Source organism: Aedes albopictus, chromosome 1 (genome assembly GCF_035046485.1).
Source record: "Aedes albopictus strain Foshan chromosome 1, AalbF5, whole genome shotgun sequence".
Taxonomy (NCBI): domain Eukaryota; kingdom Metazoa; phylum Arthropoda; class Insecta; order Diptera; family Culicidae; genus Aedes; species Aedes albopictus.
Window position 1 is genome coordinate 259,531,680 of NC_085136.1, and position 24,258 is coordinate 259,555,937.

General features: G+C 40.3%; 3 protein-coding genes across 3 annotated transcripts; 2 read left to right on the forward strand and 1 right to left on the reverse strand.

Moving 5' to 3' along the window:
• The first annotated feature begins 314 nt into the window (after positions 1-314).
• On the forward strand, positions 315-3,984 carry LOC109402369 (prostasin). The gene is made up of 3 exons (XM_019675037.3): positions 315-2,338; positions 2,976-3,160; positions 3,223-3,984. Exons 1-3 carry the CDS (start codon positions 1,212-1,214, stop codon positions 3,369-3,371), a joined length of 1,461 nt encoding a protein of 486 aa, XP_019530582.3. The 5' UTR covers positions 315-1,211; the 3' UTR covers positions 3,372-3,984.
• Positions 3,985-10,161: 6,177 nt separating this feature from the next.
• Positions 10,162-13,856, forward strand: LOC115254035 (serine protease grass). The gene is made up of 3 exons (XM_062849055.1): positions 10,162-11,630; positions 12,213-12,397; positions 12,460-13,856. The coding sequence occupies exons 1-3, from the start codon at positions 10,480-10,482 to the stop codon at positions 12,876-12,878; spliced, it is 1,755 nt and encodes a 584-aa protein (XP_062705039.1). The 5' UTR covers positions 10,162-10,479; the 3' UTR covers positions 12,879-13,856.
• Positions 13,857-21,422: 7,566 nt separating this feature from the next.
• Positions 21,423-23,531, reverse strand: LOC115259578 (coagulation factor IX-like). Its single transcript, XM_062846677.1, has one exon. It carries the CDS (start codon positions 22,836-22,838, stop codon positions 21,708-21,710), a length of 1,131 nt encoding a protein of 376 aa, XP_062702661.1. The 5' UTR covers positions 22,839-23,531; the 3' UTR covers positions 21,423-21,707.
• Positions 23,532-24,258: the final 727 nt, after the last annotated feature.

Genomic DNA, 24,258 nt, shown 5'->3' on the forward strand with positions numbered 1-24,258 from the left:
TTGTTTTGATTGCTTAATTCATGGAAAAAATGCGCTGGAAACATCGACACTGCTTCGCTGCTACATATAATATCGTGCAAAGTGATAAGGAAAGAGAAACAATCATCAAAAACAACGATTTCGTTTGGAATGTGTAATTTCTGAAATAAGCACTAGCAACACACGAGCCACACACCCGAAAATCAGGAGCAAGTTAGGGTAAACCGACCAGAAAGTGGGTACCAAAACGCGCCGTACCAAAAATGATGTTGGGTGGAGCGGCGATGTACCGAGTTTGACAGCCGCGTCACCCCACTGATATTTACATAATTTCACTTTAATCAGTTGAATCTGCATCTGATAACCCAATCGCCGCCCTTGAGGAAATACCTAGCTGCTGATAACGCATAGAGGTACCGTAAAACGATTTAATTTGGATTCCTGAAGGCATTTTCTGACAAAATGTAATTGTGTCCTATGATTGACTATAGTGAACCTAGGGGCAAGACAGATACAGCGAGAGTTACTCTGTTATCGAAGTGTTGCTCAGAATTCCTCTGGGTCACTCTGGTTTTCCCGAAGTGTTCCCTGATACCAGTGAAAAATCGAGCAGTCTTGCCTGATTTTCCACTTTGTTGAGACGTTTCTGAATGGATTCGAACAAAAAAAGTTACTCAGGATTGCTCAGAGTTGCTCCGGATTTCACAGTGTCTTGCCCCTAGTAATGAACATACCTAATTGTTTTAATCAAGAGACTAGGTAGGGCTTTAGAACCCTTTTGCAATGGAGTTCATTAGATATGGACAAATATTTGTCATTGTAGTCCGACATTCATCCGAGCATTCATCCTAGGTTGCCACGACTCACGTTATGTTGGCCATTTGTTGGGCTTGATCGGCCAAATATTTGTAAACAAAGCAAACACACCTGACCTGACGGTACTTCATTACCGGACATCCAAAGATCCAAAGTATTCTCATGTGAGTATTTATGACCTGGTCAAGTAGTGGAATACGATGCATTCTACAGGCAACCTCGCAAGTGGCATCATCATTCGGATGAGCCGATCCCATTGGAATAAAATCAATCGAATGTTAGTTCGTGTTCACGTTCACGGTAACGTCTCTTATCGCGTTCGGAGTTCCCACGTTGAAAGTTTAAATGTCAAATAAATATTTACGACGGCATATCCCATGAGAAATTTGTGATTCGGTGCTGGATGATTTTAGAAAATGAAGTTCGATTTTTGGAACTTTGTCATAATCTCAACCAGTCTAGTGTTAGCAGGATTGGATGTCCAGGGAAACGAGCTGAAATGTGGCATGCGGCAACAAATATCCCAGTCGGAAACAGTCCCAACGATCATCAATGGAACGGAAACTACGGAAGGCCAATGGCCCTGGCACGTTGCAATATTTCACTCGTTCCAATATGTCTGCGGTGGATCCATTATTTCCAAAACTTACGTTCTGACCGCAGCACATTGTACGCTTCACCGTAAGAATCGACAAAAGCAGAACGTGAAAAACATTTTCGTTGATGCCGGAACACATGATTTGTTCACATTCTACAACAGACAGCGACATTCCGTCAAATCCGTTTCCATTTTTGACAACTATACGTGGCCAAGTCATCAATACGATATCGCTATTCTGGAGCTCGATACAGAATTAAAGTTCGATCAATATGTCCAACCAGTGTGTGTGTCCCTCGAGCAAAACCTAGTTGATAAGGTTGGAACGGTTGTTGGATGGGGATTGACTGAGTTCGATACAGCATCTACTGTTTTGAGAGAAGCGCGGTTACCAGTGGTAGATACCATTACCTGTCTGAATAGTGATCCTGAGGCTTTCGGGCCATCTTTGAAGAGAGAAATGTTCTGTGCTGGCTACACAAATGGCACAGGCGTGTGCAATGGTGACAGCGGTGGAGGGCTATTCTTTGAAATCGACGGTGTCTGGTATTTAGGAGGGATCGTATCGTTCACGAGAGCGCGAGATGAAAACAAAGCAATGTGCTACACGAAAGGTTATGGTGTTTTTGCCAAGATACATGACTTCCTTTCGTGGATAAGAGAACACACCCATCTTAAGCACCTCATCGGTGAAGGAGAACCCCGAAGCAAGAGGACCTGCGTTGCGATCAACGCAACTGCAACGAATACGGACGTACGTAAGCTTCCAAGGCAATGCGGAGTATACTATCCGAATCGAATGTTTAGGGGCCAGCGAACAAGAGTATTCGAGTTCCCCTGGATGGCGTTGTTGATCCATGCTAGTGGATATTGGCAAAAGGTTGGAACTCTTATCAACAATCGATATATCCTAACTGGAGCGTTACCTTTTCTACCTAGACACGTGTAAGTAATTGTTATGATATAGAGTTGAATGAGTAGTACGAACAGTACGAACCTGTAAAGCATCGTGAGGATATCGACGTACGCCATAACACTATCATTAACAATGAGCTTGCTTTAAACATTATTGACCAATGGGCATAGGGTGATCAATTGGAAAATCCTAGAGCGATCACCAGAGGAGAATTTCAAAGGAATATCCTGAAAGAAATCCTCAAAGGCTATTCATGTAGAGATCCCCAGTAGGGAATTCCTGAAGGAATCTCTACACGGAATTTTAGAAGGAATCCCCAGGAGGATTCGTGGATAATTTCTCAGATAGAACTTATGAAGGAAACCTTAAAGGGAGTTGCTGGAGGAATCTACACAGGGAATTATTCCAGGAGGAATCCCAAGAAGGAGAGAGAGGGCTTTGTAATTTTACTATACATAATCATTGACAAAATGTCTAAATTTCTGCTTCATACATGGATTTAGTTCACCAGATGGAAAGCTTCAGGATGTGATGTCGGATTGTCGACCAGCACCTAAATTTAAGTTATTCTGTATTCCAGGGTAGAGCATTTTTTCTCTGTTCGTACTTCCTATTCATCGATGAAAGAGATGATTTCTTAAATAGTCAGGCAAGGTTTTTTTTCAGCGTAAAGGCCAGATTGGGTGAGCACATGATCGGTCAAACAATTGACTGCAATGAGGACGAAGACTGTGCCCCTCCTGTACAAGACATTGACATCCAATGCATAATTTATCATCCACGAACTAGCCGATCTCGTTGGGCAAATGATATTGCACTCCTTAGATTGGCAGAACATGTTGAATTTAAAGGTATTGCGATTTGTAAATATACGAGAATTTTGGTCAAATATCTAACAGTTTAATCATTTCAGATCATATTCAGCCTATTTGTCTCCCAACAAAGCCTATATTGAGGAAAATGGAGCCACCTCGGTACATTCTCACCGGTTGGGGTGCAACAGAGGAGGAGGACGAATCTCCAGTTTTGCTGAAAGGCTTCATTTCAACAATAGGCTCCTAAAATCCTATCGGGATTCTTGTTTTAAACCACAATATATGGTTCAAGAGTACATATTTACTCAATTTTTGACGTTTTTATTAACCGTAGTTGAAAATATAAAATTTTTATTTTGTTGGCCTTTTGTCTCGTCCCTAGCTTATAACACATACTTTGAGTGATTTTTTTTTCACCGTGTATGTCAGATAGGAACATTTTTGAAATCCCAGTGCGAAAAATGTCGAGCTCAGTCACACAAGGTTGACCTCAAATGTCAAAGTAGAACTATTTACCATTTTACTTATTTCGAATTTTCTCAATATTCCTTTGTTTTTCAAGTTCGAGTAAAGTACAATTCTGATTAGAATGCCATGCTTGATCGTATTATTCAATATAAGCGAGATTTCGTCTTTAATTTTAGGACCCTATTACCATCTGGGCATAATTCGCATATGTAAACACATGTTTTTCGAAAATACCTTACATATGGTCTTAACTGTAAGGTCAACTGTTAGCTGTAAGCATAAATAAGCCGAATATAAATAAAGCGGATTGCATGAACCTATTGTGTCTCGAGTGCGCGAATTGGCGAATCCTTGTCGTTTTGACAGGTCTCCTGCTCGATTGGAACCAAGGGGAATTAAGTATGTGAGATTCTAACTGACGCCCCAACAACTGTTCCGGATATCCCGTATCCGGCCACTAATGGCTTCTGCCGTTACCGTGAACAATCCGCCAAATCTGTCTCCTTCTGTTCCTCACTCTTTGACTGGTCGTCACGGTCGTCACAACAACACTCTAATCTTGAATCATTCAATATATATAACTCACTACTCAACATCAAGATGTATACAACTAGGCTACTAGGTATGAACACCTACAAGGTACCACATCTCCCTTTTTCTATTGATTTGATTTTTTTAAGAATCTGTAGTTTATGCACCCCTGAATCTTGATTTCAAGTTCACAGCATCTTCAACCATCTCTTTCCAAAGCAATCCCTGAGCGAAATGTAATAAGTACTTTGTTCATTGTTGAAACCTGACATCCCATGTGCAGTATTATCCTGCTCTACCGTTTTCAGCCTCATAGTTCCTATCTAACCTCTATAGGTTAGAGCCATAAACGCACTCGTTTCATGCTCACTCCAATGCTACACAAAACTACTCTATTCCAATAATTCCTCCTCCAATTGGAATAGAGTGTGCTTATCAGACCAGCGTTATATGAACACCCTCAAAGTCATTTACTGTCAACTTTCCGTATGGTATGGCTGGCATAATGAGTCTCCATGCCCAAGGAAATCAAGAATTCTTCCACGAAAAGAGCTTGGGCCGACCAGAAGCTGAACACTTCATCCTCAGCATGATCATGATAATTACTCACGCTTTTACTGGTTCGCCAATGTCGGTAATATCGGACATTGTCCTTCTCGAAATGATCCCCTTTTCAACTCTTGCGAAATTCAACACATATCAACGTCAACACTTTACTCGACTCAACTCCACATCCCTATTTGACCGGTTTGCCCTTATTACTCTCCATCTTGAACCAACACATCTGTGTCTACTCATCTTCAACACCTTCACATTTGGGCTCATTTCCGAAGCTGTTCTTCATTTCTCCTGTTATATTTCATTCGTTAATCATATTGGAATCTCTATTGATGGGTACTTCTCTAGTCACAACTCCTTTTTCTTTTTCCACTACTTTTCTTTATCAGAAAAAAATTAATACTTCAATCAACCCTCGTTCACAGAATAGTAATTGTCTTAAGTCAAATGTTCGGCTCCAACCGAGTGCACATTATCTCTCGCAGTGCATTTCATATTCTAATTTCATCATCTCGAGCAGTTAATCTACAATTAAACACTACCTCCTCCGAGGAACATTCTCTGTTTTTACAAACTCTGCATACGCCATCTTGCAGCCACCCTTGATCGCCTTAATGAAGTGCGCTCTTTCCAGGAATCACCCTCTTCAATTTGACCAATCCAAATTCCTATGTGGTAGTGGTTTGTGTTCAGATTTCCCGTGTTTATCTATCTGTAAGAACTTTGTAAACATCTTTTGTTCTCACGTATATGGATAGGCTTGCATTAGGTTTCGTGAGACATTTTTTTGGACAACTCAATGGCAAAAACCATTCTGCACTCTTTTGTATGCGCAGCGAACACTTGATTTTTTCATTCATACATGCCACCAGCACAGAACCGAATCGGTTATGCGAGCAGCCAGCCTGGGGTAATGAAAGTATAATAGATTTCACAATTACAAGCAAAGCTAGTTTCCACAAGAACCCATGTCAAAATAGTGACATCACTACGTAGTGACAATGTTTACTTTTTCTCCTTATTAACACACAGCCATCCCTTCTTCCTCACCACCTGCAGTGTACCTCATTGCCTCACGGGCCCTTAATGCATGTCTACCACGAATAGCTGTACCGTAATCCTCGGTAGCCCCTTTAAATGTTTACGAGTTATAGTGCATCGCATTAATTATTTTTGTAAGATGACGTTACAAACGAACGTTTGGTTCATTCTCGTTTCTCGCGTCCTCTTCTCTTCCACACAAATTTCGAGTTTCCGTTGGTTTCGTTTAATGCCTTTTCGTTGCCGTTCTCTTCTCTCACAGGAAGAAAATTTAAGTTAACTTTCCATAAAAAAATATTTCTGTTTCTTCCTCCCATACCCGTTCAATCTGGTCTTTGAAAATCACCAATCATCCTCTTTTTATAACGCTCTCCGGGAGCAAACATGGCCTTCCAGCCGTATCAGTTCGGTCTCCGGGACCAAGATCCTTTTTCAATACGCTCTCCAGGAGCATTGCTGTGCTTTGCACCAGTGTCCTCAACACGGTCTCCAGGACCAACACTTCGCTCTCCGAGAGCAGTGCACCATATATTTCGGTCTCCGGGACCACTATACATTTCTGCAAAAATGCACAAATCACATCAGCTATCAAAAACATCGTTGTTCAATGTTGCAACCTTGCTTTCATTTACCATCCTCAAGAATTTCGGAAACCAGTCGTGTATTAATCCAGAGCCTCACACTTAATGCATCTTCTGCTTTTACCAGAAAGCACTAGTTTAAAAACCAAGCCTTTTTGCGAAACAGGATCCAACCTGTCCTTTCGATCTTCCGGCCGATCCATAATGTTAATTTCGATATCGTTGAAGCTGCCCATCCTAAACACTTGTTCCTTACCAATTTCAATCGCCCATCCTCGTTGCCACTGTGAGATTCTAACTGACGCCCCAACAACTGTTCCGGATATCCCGTATCCGGCCACTAATGGCTTCTGCCGTTACCGTGAACAATCCGCCAAATCTGTCTCCTTCTGTTCCTCACTCTTTGACTGGTCGTCACGGTCGTCACAACAACACTCTAATCTCGAATCATTCAATATATATAACTCACTACTCAACATCAAGATGTATACAACTAGGCTACTAGGTATGAACACCTACAAGGTACCACAAAGTATATCTAGGGCAAGACACTGTGCAACCGAGAGCAACTCTGAGAAATTGGGAGTTACTCTTTTTACTAATGTTCGAAGAAATGTGTCGAAAGACACCCCTGAAACTGCTCGAACAGCGGACTATAGGGCAACATTGTTTTGGTTTTGCGATAGTATCAGGTAACACTTGGGGAAAACCAGAGTGCTCCAGAGCTATCCAGAGGAATTCTGAGCAACACTTCGATAACAGAGTTACTCTCGTTGTATCTGTCTTGCCCCTAGAATTATATATCCTTTTCTAACCGGAAAATCCTTATTTACAGTAGACGTTCGCTCGGTGCAAACGCTTTAACTGCAATGCTTTTTAACTGCAAGTCCGCTAAGTGCAACAATTTTGCAGTTATCGCACCGCTATCCGTCAAAATGAAACGTCAACAGTGCAGCAACTGACAGTTATGTGACGTCTGTCAGTTGTTTCAGTTATCGAATTTCATTCGGTAAGTGAAACGTAAACATGTTGCACTTATCGAACGTCTACTGTATCTGTTATTAACCGTCGCTAACCATTGCTAACTGAGCAGCAGTTAGACGCGGTTAACAACTGTTAGCAACGGATAAATTCGGATTTTTTCGGTTAGCAAAGGAAGTGTCATTCCCCCTGATTGGAACTGTGGGGATCAGTGAAGAGAATTGTCAGACAAAGGAGGCACAAAACAAGCAACAAAGAAGGTGCGACGATTACTCTTTATCCCTACTGGTAACAGATAATGACATGATCTCGATTTTTTTTGTTACAGACAAAACGGAAGCTGAATTTGTTACGTACTTTTCAGCTCGTGAATAATCAATTATTACTAACCCAAAGTCGAAACTATTTGATGATAGAGCTTCTCCAGAGTTGCAGTGCTTACCGACTCGAAGTTACCGTTCGAAAATCGCAAGGCAAGGCTAAAAAATCTCTAAACTCGTGGTGTACGATGTTAATCCCATTATTTTCAAGTTGGGACAAACTTATGTCGTATGGGTTAGTTTGTCGCAACAAATACAGGTTGCAACATTGTCATTATTGTTTTCATGGATTCATGGTGAACCGGATGGGATTCACCAGTAGTCCGAACGATCCTTGCCTCTAAATTCGAAGGATCAGGACCGAGACTGTCATTGTCGTGTTGTACGTGGATGACGTCATTGTGGCTGGAGCATCCCTGAAGGCGGTACAGATTGTGAAGCGTTGCCTGTCCTCCGAATTCCAGATGACGGATCTGGGCGAGATCCACATTTTTCTGGGGATTCCGATTGATCGAGACTTCGAAGCAGGAGTATTGCGGATGAGTCAGCGACAGTACCTGGAAGATTTGCTTCGACGATTCAGAATGGATGAATGTAAACTGGTATCCACGCCTATGGAGTGTCGGTTGAAACTACCATGAGTTGAAGAGATGAAGCGTACAGAACAACCGTACCGCGAGCTCATCGGTTGCCTAACGTCCAGATCTATCGGCAGCCGTGAATTTCTTTAGCCAGTTTTAAAGCTGCCCGACTGATGAGCACTGATCGTACCTGAAACGTGTTCTGAGATACCAGGCCAAACATGTCTAAAGGTCCTATCTGCAAAAGAAAGGCTCTCTTTAATTTCCCTCTCTTTTGTTAATATCTCAGCTGTTTATTTGTATTATTATTGTCTCCTTGCATTGAACGATGGCCAAACCAATCGTCTTTTGATTTGTACTGCAAAAATAGTTGAAAAGTGTATCATTACATTGCAATAATTGAAAGAGAAAGTGAACAAAGAGAGCCTCTCAAATGCAGATAGGACCTATTGAAATGTTTGGCCTGATACGTCAAAGGAACACTGAACATCGGACTGGAGTATCGTGCTGATTCGGAGGAACTGTTAGTTCAGGTGTTCGCTGACGCGGACTGGGCCAACGATCCGGTGGACCGCCGGTCGGTTAGAAGATGCTTGTTCAAGGTAGCTGGCTGTTGTGTCAGCTGGATAACGCGAAAACAACAAGTACAGTAGACGTTCGCTCGGTGCAAACGCTTTAACTGCAATGCTTTTTAACTGCAAGTCCGCTAAGTGCAACAATTTTGCAGTTATCGCACCGCTATCAGTCAAACTGAAATGTCAACAGTGATGCGATGTTTTTCGCATGCACTTTTGATGCAATGCGATGTTTTCCGAATGCATATTGGCTGCATTCTGCAGCAACTGACAGTTCTTTGACGTCTGTCAGTTGTTGCAGTTATCGAATTTCATTCGTTAGGTGAAACGTAAACATGTTGCAGTTATCGAACGTCTACTGTAGTATCACTCTCATCGACTGAAGCCGAGCTCAACGCTCTATGTGCGGCGGCGTGTTTCGAGATTTGGCTGGTTCGACTGCTTAAGGATTTAGGGAAGGATGTCGAGTTGCCGGTGTGCTTCTATGAAGACAACCAGTCAACAATAAGGATCGTGGAGGACAGCAAGAATCATGGTCGACACAAGCACGTCGATGTAAAATATCACTTCCTACGTGACTTGGTGAAGGATGGCCGAATTCGATCCAGTACATTTCGACAACGGACCAAATGGCGGATATGATGACGAAGGGTCTCCCAGTGGCTGCACTTTGTCGTCATCGGACCAATGCGGGGTTGGTAAGTTGCTGCGATTGAGGAGGGCTGTTTGAATAGCAATCCTGGCAACCCTACCACTACTACCTAACTTGTGCTGATATGCACACCTTTGTGTTTATATTGTCTATCCGGTTGTAATCAAGACCGACATTCAATCAAAAATTGCAATTTTCTTGGTCCACAAGTGTCGCAACTGTTTCGCATCTAGTGCGCTGTGTTGCTGACAACAACGGGAAGGATGCGCACTACATTAGACATGATTAAAAAATGTCGCGAGTTGGGTCGCGTCGCGACTTGATTGTGCGAAGTCCGGTTTGGTGGCGGCCCGACAATATACACACTAAGATCAGCTCGGTATTTTCCCCATCTTTTTACTGAGTTCTTAACAGCAGATTTAACTCGGTACGCTCGGTTATTTATTTTGCGGATATTTTGTAAATGAGTTACCGAGCTCAGCTCACAAACTGTCAAAAGTTACTGAAGCACGGTGAATATCATTACTGGTGAACGGTAAATACGATTACCGAGTGTACCGAAATAAATCTGCTGTTGAAAACTCAGTAAAAAGATGGAAAAAATACTGAACTCAGTGAAAAAATTACTGAGCTGGAACATCTGAATCTTAGTGTGTACATTTTGATCCTTTTTATAACCCACTTTGTAAAGCATAATCAAACAAGACGCCATTGAATTAAAACATGTTTAAAAGTTATTCCGAGTTTTACCGTATTACTTTGTCTTCTGCCCATTCGAAACCACACTAGGAAATGCGCAATACCTGGGCCTCATAATCGTATCTCCTGCTTGGGGAAACCCCGAATCGCAAACCGTTCAACCGATCGCCACATTCACAACTTGACGGTGGTGGAAAAGCTTTTATTCTAGAGGCAACCTTGCAAGTGGCAGCATCAGCCGATCCCATTTCAATAAAACCAATCGAATGTGAGTTCGTGTTCACGGTGACGTCCCTTATCGCGTTCGGAGTTCCCGCATCGCTTGATTACTTTGTAGTGCTTAGTTTAATGCTCAGCGATTATTGAAAATGAAGGCTATTTTTTTGGACTGTGCCCTAATGTCGATCAGTATAGTGTTGGTAGGATCAAACGTGCAGGGAAACGAACTGAATTGTGGTAAGCGGCAACACATATCGAAGCCAGGAACGGTTCAAACGATCATCAATGGAGCGGAAACTACGCCAGGCCAATGGCCCTGGCACGTTGCAATATTGCACTACTCCTGGCCCAACTACCAATATGTCTGCGGTGGAACCATTATTTCCAAAACTTACGTTCTGACTGCAGCACATTGTACTATAAATCGTAAGACTAAATATAAGCAGAACGTGAACAACCTTCACGTTGAAGCCGGCGCACATGTTTTATTTCCTGTATACGACATACCGTCTAGACAGCGACATTCCGTCAAATCCGTTTCCAGCTTTGACAACTATACGTGGTCAAGTCATCAATACGATATCGCTATTCTGGAGCTTGATTCAGAAGTAAACTTCAATCAATATGTCCAACCAGCGTGTGTGCTCCTGGAGAAAAATCTAATTGATAAGGTTGGAACGGTTGTCGGATGGGGATTGACTGAGTTCAATGCAGAATCTAGTGTTTTGAGAGAAGCCCAATTACCAGTGGTAGATACCATCACCTGTCTGAATAGTGATCATGTAGCTTTCGGGCCAACTTTGAAAAGAGGAATGTTCTGTGCTGGTTACACAAATGGCACTGGCGTGTGTAATGGTGACAGTGGTGGAGGACTATTATTTGAAGTCAACGGAGTGTGGCATTTAGGAGGGATCATATCGTTTACAAGGGCACGAGATGAAGACAAAGCAAAGTGTCAAACGATAGGCTATGCTGTTTTTTCCAAGGTACATGACTATCTATCATGGATAAGAGAAAAAACTAATCTGAAACACCTCATCGGCGAAGGAGAGCCCATCAACTCGAAGATCTGCGCTGCGAACAATGCAAACGTAACGAATACGGACGTACGTAAGCTTCCAATAAGGCATTGTGGAGTCTACTATCCGAATCGAGTGTATATGGGTCAGCGCACAAGAGTTTTCGAGTTCCCCTGGATGGCATTGTTGATCCATGCCAGTGCATATTGGCAAAGGGTTGGAAGTCTTATCAACAATCGATATATTCTTACTGGAGCGTTGCCTTTTCTACCTAAAGACGTGTAAGTGAGAGTCTTGGGGCAAGACACTGTGCTGGAGAGTACATTTTCCTTCACAGAGTTGCTCAGATTATCTCCGGTTTACTTCCGTTTTGACTTATGTGTTGCCTGATTTATCGCAAAATCAAAACAATATTGCCCGATATCTCGCTTTTCTTGCAGTTTTAGGGGTGCTTTTCAACAAATTTCGTCGATCATTGGTGAAAAAGTTACTCAGAATTTCTCAGAGTTACTCTCGTTTGCACAGTGTCTTGCCCCTAGGTGAGAGTATTATGGATAGTACGGACATGGAAAGTACCGTGAAAACGTCATACGCCATAAAACTATCACGTTTTCATAGAGTCTGTCAAAAGGCGAAAGAGGGTTTACAAGGTTTTGTTAATATTGTATTTTTTCTATGATTTCTGGTAATGTGACACTTGTCCACAAAAACTTCTATTTTCCTGAATGGCTAACATTATCACTACACTTTCTTTTCCATAGTACTTTCCAGATCCGTCAGGTATTTATCTTTGTCCGCACTAGCCATTACTCGGTGATTAAATGAAAGAGATATTCTCTTATTGAGCCAAATCATCGTTTCAGAATAAGGGCACGCCTAGGCGAGCACACGATCCATCAAACAATTGACTGCAATGAAGACGAGGACTGCGCACCTCCTGTACGAGACGTTGACATCGAATGCATAATTTACCATCCGCAAGCTAGCCGAACACGCTATTCGAATGATATTGCACTCGTTAGATTGGCAAAACGTGTTGATTTCGACGGTATTGCAAGTTGGCAATATATGGCAATCCGGTTCATGGATCTAATGGTTTCATCGTTTCAGATCATATTCAGCCTATTTGTCTCCCAGTTAAGCCCATATTAAGGAATATGGAACTACCTCGATACATTCTTGCCGGTTGGGGTGCGACGGAGGAGGAAGAGGAATCTTCAGCTTTGCGGAAGGCAATCATTTCGACATTTGACCGGGCAGAATGTCAAATGATTGCTAGCAACATATCGTCTGCCAATAGAGAATTTATAACCGGTAATCAGTTTTGTAGTAAAAGCACAGATGAACCGACTGCAGCACTTGGCGACAACGGAGCACCCGTAGGATATACGATTAAACACAACGGAATACGTTTCATTCAGTTCGGTATCGTTTCATATCATCTTCAATATTACAATGGCAGTGAGTATCGTGTGTATACGAAGGTTAGCTCGTATATGGACTGGATTTTGGCGAACATCGTACCGTAAGTGTTTCGGAAACCATGTCTGGAGACATTTTCAGCATACAAGGCGCGATTAGTTTTAGTTATAAAATATATCAAGTTCAGATAGATCAGTGGGGACGTAAAGAAGAGGGGAATAGATCAGAACAGTAAGTCAGGCTGTCACTCTAAGAAAAACAGTATAATATATTGTTACATAAAGATCGGATGTAAATGTATAGTAGCTACCAATGTGCACAGCTTTTAGCGAACCATTCCATTACAATACACTATATTGTAGCTGGTACACTGTATGGTACAGGAATGGTTTTCACCAAATACCCTACGGTTAGTTTTTATCCGGGTGTACACGTTGGGTTGTTATGTGTCCACTGAAATAAATTTTGTTGTGGAAACTACCGATTCCATAGTAAAATTACTAACCGTACCTATGATTCTCAACCGACAGCAAAATCTGTTAAGGTAACTGAAATATGCTTGAAATTACAATGCATTGTAGTAAATTCAACTAAAAGCGTAGTCGTCTCAACAACAAAACATTGTTAATTTTTCCCGGACACGCATTTTACAACACAGTATGGTTAAAAATACAATGCTCATTTGTTAAATTAAGATTATTTTTAGTAATGTTAACTGCACTGCTAGTTAAGTTGACAGTGTTTTAGTAGAATTAACTGGAAATTGTTGTCGGTTGAGAATCATAGGTACGGTTAGTAATTTTACTATGGAATCGGTAGATTCCACAACAAAATTTATTTCAGTGTCTGGAACGAAAGTTCCACAAAAATTGGATGACCCGATCAAAAACTACCAATAAGGATATAATCTTTATAATAAATCGTGTTGGTCCTTAAAGAACACTCCACTCTCACTATCGAAGGCTGGTCCGGTTCCACAACAGACGGTTTCCATGCATGAACATATGCTGTTTACAAATAACCGACTGCAACATAATTCAAAGTCACTAAATATGTACCAATATTGGCTTATTTTCAGTTCACTATCTCAGGAATAGTTGGTCAACAATTTTGCAGTTATCGCACCGCTATCTGTCAAAAACAAAACGTCAACACGGTTGCGATGTTTTTCGGATGCACTACAGCTGCATTGCGATGTTTTGGAGTGCATTCTGGCTGCGTCCAACAGCATTTGACAACTGTTTGACGGCTGTCAGTCGTTGCAGTTAGCGAATTTCATTCGGTAACTGAAACGTAAACATGTTGCACTTATCGAACGTCTACTGTATTTCTATTTTTTTCAATTTCATCAGGAATCATGTGAGCAGTGCCTTAAGGTGAATATATAACGAAGCCACACCTCAAATTTTCAAAGGCACAAATCTGAAGAATCGAGGATTGCTTTGCGCTGAAAAGTTGATCGATTGGTCATCACCAGCGGGTCACCAATCGATCAAATTTTCAACGCAATCCGTCTTTTGGTTCCTCAGATTTGTGCTCTTGAAGGATAACTGGTGAAATCCCAAAAGGAATTCCTGGAGGAATCCGAGAAGAAATCGGCTGATGCTGTCACTTGCAAGGTTGCCCCTAGAATAAAAGCTTTTCCACCACCATCAAGTTCACAGACACTCTTGAGAATGTGGCAATCTTTAACGATTTGCGATGTGGGGTTTCCCCAAGCATGAGATACGATTATGAGGCTCAGGTTCGAGGATTAGTTTTCGCTCGTTGAATTATATGCTTAAAAATATTAAAAAAAATGGAGATGTGATACTGAGATGTTTACTCGGATGTGTATTATATTGGCTATTTGTATGTCTATTGTCTGTGACGCATTGGTCGTCTATTTCTCTATGGAAATACCATAACGGAGAAGCTCACAAATAAACAATAATGCCTGGTGTAGACAGTGAAAGTGACTTGATTCAAGTCAATGGAAAATGCCCAATTGAATGCGAATTGAACGTGTAAACACCACCATTCATTTCACATGAGCAACTCACTTGACTTGAACGAAAGTTGAACATGTTGAACTTTTTCATTCAAGTCAAACGAAATCGTCTCACTGGCCCCGTCTAAACCCGCGATTCATGTGAGCTGAATTGCCCATTGCACGGTGACGTCATCAAGAAATCGCTCTCTTTCTCTCCTACGGGAAATTAGAAAACAACAGGACCAACACCTGTCAAATTTGACAGGTACTGGTCCTGTTGTTTTTAAACTCTCTGAAGGAGCAAAAGAGATAGAATTTCGCCGTGAGGTGGTCTATTCAAGACATCTGTCAGTGAGATGAATTCAGTTCAGTTTGCTTACGCTCCGCACGAGTTGAACAATATAAACACTTGCTTCAACTGAGATGCATTCAAGAGCATTCAAGTGAACACTCAAGTCCGAGCTCAAGTCATTTGCTCAGTCTAAACACATCATATCATTGGATTGAACCTCTTTGAGAAGTTATGCCTGGTTTAGACGGTGCAAGTAACTTGATTCCAGTCAGTTGAAAATGCCTAATTGAATGCGAAATGAACGTGTAAACACCACATATCATGTCACTTGAGCAACTGACTTGACTTGAACTAAAGTTGAACATGTTGAACTTTTTCATTCAAGACAAACGAAATCATCTCACTTGCCTCGTCTAAACCGGTGATTCATGTGAGTTGAATTCAAGTCATCTGTCGAACGAGATGCATTCAATTCAGTTTGCTTACGCACCGCACGAGTTGAACAATGTACACACTTGCTTCAACTAAGATGCATTCATGATCATGAGAAATAAAGTGGACACTCAAGTAATTTTCTCAATCTAAACACATAATTCCATTGGATTGAACAAGTTTGAAAAGCTAGCAAGTGGAATGCTCGTTCCAATTGAACAGTCTAAACCAGGCATTAGCAGGTGGAATGTTCGTTTCAGTTGAACAATGTAAACCAGGCATAAGGCTATCTGACGTTTATCACCCCTAAACCAGGCATTAGCAGGTGGAATGTTCATTTCAGTTGAACAATGTAAACCAGGCATAATGCTATCTGACGTTTATCACCCCTCTCTCTCAAGCAGCAGCAGAAGATAGCAATTTTTTGTTTTTTGTTTTCATAGGGGAACGTTTTCCTATGAAAACAAACCTATCCCATCCGGGAGCCAAAAAGAGAAAGGTGATTAAACGTCAGAGAGCCTTATAATAAGGAGACCCGTTTGTTGAGTTAAAACTTTACTCCGAGGTTCTTTATACTTATGACACACATGTGATACAAGAATCACTGTACAATTGGCTTTCAAGGGCAAAACAAAACATACTGTTACCCATCTTTGTTTCGGTAGCGCAACTGCCGAACTGATGATGTTTACCTTTTTTACCTACCTATCAACATAATCTGTTGGGGGAATTATTTTATTTTTCCTACTTACAACCCACATCCGACAATGTTTTTAAGTGGGAATGGTAGAACTTTCAATTCCCTCGGTCGCACGTACATTAGTTTTGCATTTTGTTCCACCATTTCCGTGAAAAATGAGATCCGGCTTGTGCAAGTGAGGAGTTGAGGTTAGAATTGTAGGATATTCTAGGTTAGATTTGCTATCCACTTCGCCCGAACGATTTTCAGACCCAGAAATATCGTACTTCTAATTAGTTTTCACTGCCGTAAAAAATACTGTTATGCTCAGAATAAACAGTTATACCTTCGGATCACACTCATTTACTCGTAAATCTCAATCTGACTGTAAAAATAATGAATTTCTTTCCAATGTTTTGAAACCCCGAACGAATTTGACATTGCTTTCGGGAAGCATAATCACGACGACGACAACACTCCCAAGCGGTCGAATCGTCGTTTTGGGGGCGAATTGCGCTTGAAATGAGTGCCATACTGAAAATTCTCTCAGTTCAAGTCAGTCTTGTTAAAATTTTCTTGACACTGCGTACCGTTGTACAGGAATCACACTCGTATCACATGTCTGTCCGGGGTATTAGGGGTATACGGATTGTTTCATAATCGGAATCACCGCCCAAAAAATAGTCGGAATCCAAAATTTCATCATTTTTGGGGTCCAGGAACTATTTTGAAAATGCTTTTTAAGTTTGTATGGGGATTTTTTATTTGTTCGGGTTGAACTGTCATTTTATCGATTGAACTGTCATTCTATCCATAAAAATAAAACTGTTTTGTTACACGCAGAAAAAAACATTGTAAAATCAAAAATATTTCAGGTAAACTCAAATAAATTGTCAATTTGTTCTGGCAACAAAAATAAAACTGTTTGGAGCAAATCGAACGTCACATTTGAAGCAAATTCAATCCATTTTTGAAACAAACATGCATCTTCTGACAGGTTGACCCTACGGAAACATTTGTTTTCCAGTTAAATTTACAAAGTCATTTCCTTCTCTAGGAAAACCCACTTCCCGCGTGGCACTTTCAATGCTAACATCATGTAGATAACACACGCTCCCGAAATCAATCGGATTTCGTGGAAACTATTGGTGAAACTTGACTTTTTTTGTAAGAGGAAATCTTGTTTGGTGCTGCAGCTGGAACTTGAGAGTTTTGTTTATGTTCTCGACGGCGGAATGGGGGGCTCTTCAATGGGTATTGTAGAAATCAATATGTAATTGAGTTAGTTTTAAAAATTAATATTCTAGTTTTAAATATTTTATCAGTTTACCGAATAAACATGAATATTTTTGTTTCAAACGAACGAAATTTGTCTCCGTGTAATTTTACCATCAAAACGCAGGTATTGGAATGCAATCAAATTACGTTATATTCAAAAAATGAGCTCCTTCGATTGTGCTATAGAAAATAGCAATATTTTATTCACTACACAACCCAATTCGACAGCTATAATTGTCGAATTAGCGGGGTGATACGGTACACTGAAATAAATTTTGTTGTGGAAACTACACGGAGACAAATTTCGTTCGTTTGAAACAGAAATATTCATGTTTATTCGGTAAACTGATAAAATATTTAAAATTAAAATATTAATTTTTAAAACTAACTCAATTACATATTGATTTCTACAATACCTTTTGAAGAGCCCCCCGTTCCGCCGTCGAGATCATAAACAAAACAATCAAGTTCCAGCTGTGCAGCACCAAACAAGGTTTCCTCTTGCAAAAAAAGTCAAGTTTCACCAAAAGTTTCCCCGAATTCCCATTGATTTCGGGAGCGTGTTATCTGCATGATGTTAGCATTGAAAAGGCCACGCGGGAAGTGGGTTTTCCTAGAGAAGGAAATGACTTTGTAAATTTAATTGGAAAACAAATGTTTCCGTAGGGCCGACCTACCACAAAAAAAAAATTTACATTTGTTTCTAACATAAACTGTCAGAAGATGCATGTTTGTTTCAAAAATGGATTGAATTTGCTTAAAATGTCACGTTCGATGTGCTCCAAACAGTTTTTTTTGTTGCCAGAACAAATTGACAATTTATTTGAGTTTACCTGAAATATTTTTGATTTTACCATGCTTTTTTCTGCGTGTACCGATTCCATAGTAATATTACTAACCATACACTGAAATAAATTTTGTTGTCGTTTCCACCGAATCCATGGTAGAATTAAGAACTGTACCAACAATTTTCAACCGAATGCAAAATTCTGTTAATTGTACTGAAACATTGTCAATATTACCATGCGTGTATTACTGTTGACTAAAAACATTATTGGTTCTACTATTTGGGCATTGTAATTTCGACCATGTAGACTTGAATGTTGCGCGTCTTAGATAAACATGGTCAAAAATACAATGTCAAAATAGTAACATCAAGAATGTTTTTACTCAATGGTACTTCACGCATGGTAATATTGACAATGTTTCAGTACAATTAACAGAATTTTGCATTCGGTTGAAAATTGTTGGTACAGTTCTTAATTTCACCATGGATTCGGTGGAAACAACAACAAAATTTATTTCAGTGTTATTGAAACATAACTGCGCCAAACACCGTATGCAACCAAATTCATTTAAAATTCGGAGAAAATGGATGTTGAACGGAGGAGTAAACAAAGATGGTGCATCCAATTTAAAAAATGTATACGTTTTTCTGTTTCATTTTTGCATGATGTTCAATGAAATCATACTATTATTTCTCCATGTTTGAATAGTATTCATAACATATTCATATTCTTACATATTCCTCGCACAAAAATATGTACAGTGTACATTACTAAGAGTGATTAGTTAAATGACTCATCGTTGTCAGTATGAACATTTTTTTACAAACCGTAGCAACAAAAGTTGTTTTAGCTCGTAATGCGTGAAACCCATAATGTTATACATCCACCATAACCATACATACCTTGTTGAATGTTATGAGAATGATTTTTAAAATTAGGAGAAATTAATTAATATTTATAATTTTGTATTCGGTGTTCTTTGGTTTTAAGCAGTATGATTTGGATGCATGGTCAATATTCGTGTTTATTTACTCTTTTCGTTAAGGGATCTAGTTTTGCCCGACAAAGAAAAAAGCAGAACCTTTTAATCAGAATCCTTTTAGAAATTAAGTTGAATGTCATAAAACCTTAAACTTTCTAACTTGCACATGAATAACATGCACTGAACAAACGACCATATCAAACATTGATCACTTGATTTAAATCCCAAACCGAGAAAATACTATGTTTTCTTATACCTACACATATAATAATAAAATTATGCTGTAAAAAAACTTCGATTTGATGGAATACTATTTTATATGCAATGAAGCATGTTATTTTACATGGCGATCGATAGACAGTATGATATTTTTTTATTACGACTGGATCGTCAAAATGCAAGTCATTTGAGAAAGATTTGAGTTATGTTTAAAAACAACAACATATTAAAGCATTTTATATTACCTACTAGCGTTCCCAACACATTAAATCCGCATTGCTTTACATACACAACGAGCGCAATCATAAAATCCATACCCGACAAGCGTTCTCTTGCGTTCACATGCGTCGAAGCAGCTCCATCGCATCTCCGCACTCATCGCAACTCATCTACTATGTGTGGTTCATGCGTTCTGCATATAGTTTCCACAGAGTGTGCTTCGACGCTTATCCGATCTCTTATCTCTTTGCATCGCACCTTACCCACTATGCGCTCAACGTCAGGCATGAGCGAGGCAACAATTTTGCTCTGGTCTAGAACGCTAGCGTAGCTTGTTTTTTGTTGTGCTGATTTCAATCTGGCGTTGAGATCAGCCTTTTGTCCCTGTAGCTTTTTGTTTTGGACGCATGTGAGTCCCGGATGAGCCGGATTGGTACAATGTCTACAGTATTGCGGTTGATTTCGGTACGAAATTAGACTCTCTTCGCCGAGAATCGTTACGAATGACTTGATGTGCCGACGAAGGATCATCTTTGCCACTCGCACTCCTGACGAAACTCCCCTGAACGCAAAGTTGTCCCCCCAGATCACTTCCTTAATCGAAATAACTTCGCCGTACTGCCTGAGAAACTCGGCAATGTCTTCGTTCCGAATATTTTCGGAAAGGTCGTGGATCTTAACTTCGACGCCTCCGTCGTCCATCATCAAGCGTACCTTGATCTTCGTTTTGTTCACCTCCAACTCATGGCGGCCGTTGTGTTGGTCGACAGCATCCTGGGCGGTCTTCAAGTCGCAGCATTTCACATGCGCGCAATTTTGTGAGTGATTCATCTGCAGACGCAGCACTTGATTGACACTCAAACCAATGTTCTCGTGTATGAAGGAGTGGATTTCCTCGAAGGATGGTCGCTTCGGGAAGTTGGACAAGTCCACCTTGAACGTGTTTTCACGGGCGCGTACTGTAGCCATGGTTAGTGTATCCTAACAGCATGAGTAGTCGCCAGCGAAAGAACCGACGCGAATGATATTCTGCACAACGAGGTGCGAGAACAAGCGATAAACAAAAAGCGATACGGAGCGATTCGAATGTACGTCTGGTCACAGCGATAGCTTGAACCTAACTATCATTAAAACAAGTAGTTGACGGTTTGGTTTACCTCATGTGATTACAATCATGTTCTTAAAAACTATTGTATCATGTTCAACTACAGGTATTCTTCGATATAACGTAGGTACCCTTTATATAGCGTACCCTCGCAGGGTGTCTACTCAATTATGAAAATGAAATTCCCTGATATTTCCAGGATTTTTCCAGGGTTTTGAAAATAATTCCAGGTTTAAGAAACTTTAACAAATCAACTAAACTAAACATGATATCAGATTTCTAGAAATTTGTGGAGACGCAACTTTTTAGGAAATTTTCTAGTTTCAACTATAATTACATTTAAGGACAATATTCCACCAGCATTTAGGACGGAAGCACGATATGGTTTTCTGATGGAATTCTAAGAATTCAATTTTTAAAACAATCCTGGCTTTGAGAGAATATTCTGCATAATTTGATGAACATTTTGCCTATGAATTTCTGAAGAAATTTAGTAAGGAAAACAACAAGAAATTACACTATATTTTTATAAAAGTTAAGCTTGGCTGTTCCAGGTGAAAATCTTCCGAGTAGTTCCTGAGCAAACTTTCTTGAAAATTGTCGGAAATTCAAAAAAATGCAGCTAACGCTTTCAAAGAAATCCTCCAAGAAACCCGTCATGCATGTGTTCGATTTCTCGGGATTCCTTTCAAAATCCTGTTTAGAGATTTCTTTAGGAATTCCCTCTGGGAATCTCTCCATGGATTGCCTTTGAGGATTTCATCCAGGAATCTGGAGATCCCTTCAGAATTCTCCTCTGGTGATTCCTCCAGAATTTCACAATTAATCACCTCTTGCTCATTGATCAAGAAATGCTTATAGCAAGCTCATTAATTATGATAGCGTTATGGCGTACGTCGATTTCCAAAATGATGCTTTACAGATTCACACTGTTTGTACTACTTATTCAACTCTATTTCATATCAACCACTTACACGTCTCTAGGTAGAAAAGGTAACGCTGCAGTTAGGATATATCGATTGTTGATAAGAGTTCCAACCCTTTGCCAATATCCACTGGCATGGATCAACAACGCCATCCAGGGGAACTCGAAAACTCTTGTTCGCTGGCCCCTAAACATTCGATTCGGATAGTAGACTCCGCATTGCCTTGGAAGCTTACGTGCGTCCGTATTCGTTGCAGTTGCGTTGATCGCAACGCAGATCTTCTTGTTTAGGGGTTCCCCTTCACCGATGAGGTGCTTAAGATGGGTGTGTTCTCTTATCCACGAAAGGAAGTCATGTATCTTGGTAAAAACACCATAACCTTCCGTGTAGCACATTGCTTTGTTTTCATCTCGCGCTCTCGTGAACGATACGATCCCTCCTAAGTACCAGACTCCGTTGACTTCAAAGAATAGCCCTCCACCGCTGTCACCATTGCACACGCCTGTGCCATTTGTGTAGCCAGCACAGAACATTTGTCTCTTCAAAGTTGGCCCAAAAGCCTCATGATCACTATTCAGACAAGTCATAGTATCTACCACTGGTAACCGAGCTTCTCTCAAAATAGTAGATGCTGTATCGAACTCAGTCAATCCCCATCCGACAACCGTGCCAACCTTGTTAACTAGATTTTGTTCGAGGGACACACACACTGGTTGGACATATTGATCGAACTTTAATTCTGTATCGAGCTCCAGAATAGCGATATCGTACTGATGACTTGGCCACGTATAGTTGTCAAAAATGGAAACGGATTTGACGGAATGTCGCTGTCTGTTGTAGAATGTGAACAAATCATGTGTTCCGGCATCAACGAAAATGTTTTTCACGTTCTGCTTTTGTCGATTCTTACGGTGAAGCGTACAATGTGCTGCGGTCAGAACGTAAGTTTTGGAAATAATGGATCCACCGCAGACATATTGGAACGAGTGAAATATTGCAACGTGCCAGGGCCATTGGCCTTCCGTAGTTTCCGTTCCATTGATGATCGTTGGGACTGTTTCCGACTGGGATATTTGTTGCCGCCTGCCACATTTCAGCTCGTTTCCCTGGACATCCAATCCTGCTAACACTAGACTGGTTGAAAGTATGACAAAGTTCCAAAAATCTAACTTCATTTTCTAAAATCATCCAGCACCGAATCACAAATTTCTCATGGGATATGCCGTCGTTAATATTTATTTGAAATTTAAATTTTCAATGTGGGAACTCCGAACGCGATAAGAGACGTTACCGTGAACGTGAACACGAACTAACATTCGATTTATTTTATTCCAATGGGATCGGCTCATCCGAATGATGATGCCACTTGCGAGGTTGCCTGTAGAATGCATCGTATTCCTCTACTTGACCAGGTCATAAATACTCGCATGAGAATACTTTGAATCTTTGGATGGCCGGTAATGAAGTACCGTCAGGTCTGGTGGGTTTTCTTTGTTTACAAGTATTTGGCCTATCAAAACGTGAATCGTAGCAACCTTTGGTGGATGTCGGACTACAATGGCCAAGGCAATGGCAACTATTTGTCCATGTCTAATGAACTCCATTGTAAAAGGCTTCTAAAGCCCTACCCTTGGCCCTACCTAGTTTTTTGGTTAAAACAATTAGGTATGTTCACAGTATAGTCAATCATAGGACACATAATTACATTTTGTTAGAAAGTGCCTGCAAGAATCCAAATTAAATCGTTTTACGGTACCTCTATGCGTTATCAGCGGCTAGGTATTTCCTAAAGGGGGGCGATTGGGTTATCAGATGCAGATTCAACTGATTAAAGTGAAATTATGTAAATATCTAGATGAGTGCATTTGAGCTACACGCAGAAAAAAATATTTTAAACTCAAAAATAAAGTGCTTTGAATCAAAGAAAATAAACCATTGAACCACGGCTTAATACCATTTTTCTTTGAATCAAATACATTTGGTCTTTGTTTCAAAGCATTATTTTCATTGATTTAACAATCACGCCTCCGCGGCACTGATTGTAGTTTCAAATACTTGTTGACTTTGAATCTATCACATCATTGCTTTGAAAGTAAGTAATTTTGCAATTTCAAAGACTTTATTGTTTTGAAACAAATATTCACTGACTTAGATTCAAAAACAAAATATTTTTGTTTGAAAGTGGAAGCGAAATAAAAAAGGCGAGCGAGAATCGAACACGAATACTGCTATAATATGCTATATTGATAGCGAGTTATCGTTCACAACCAGATCTGCTCTTGAAAATCTGAAGGTAAAACTGAATCACCTTGCTCATATTGGCATTATCCATTCTCCAATATTGAAAACAAAGAAATATTTTTTGATTCGATAAACCTCGCGACTTAGGAACAAAGTCTCTTTATATTTGGTTCTAATATGTGTTATTTTTCTGCGTGTACGATTATCAATCAAGAATCGATAGAAAGTGGTGTTATATTTACATATAGGTATTTGTTTATTTACTTCGCCAGTAAATAGTAACGTATACTATACGTTTTCACTCAAAACATATACCAACGAGATTCCCTCTGGAAATGATAATGCCTACAGATT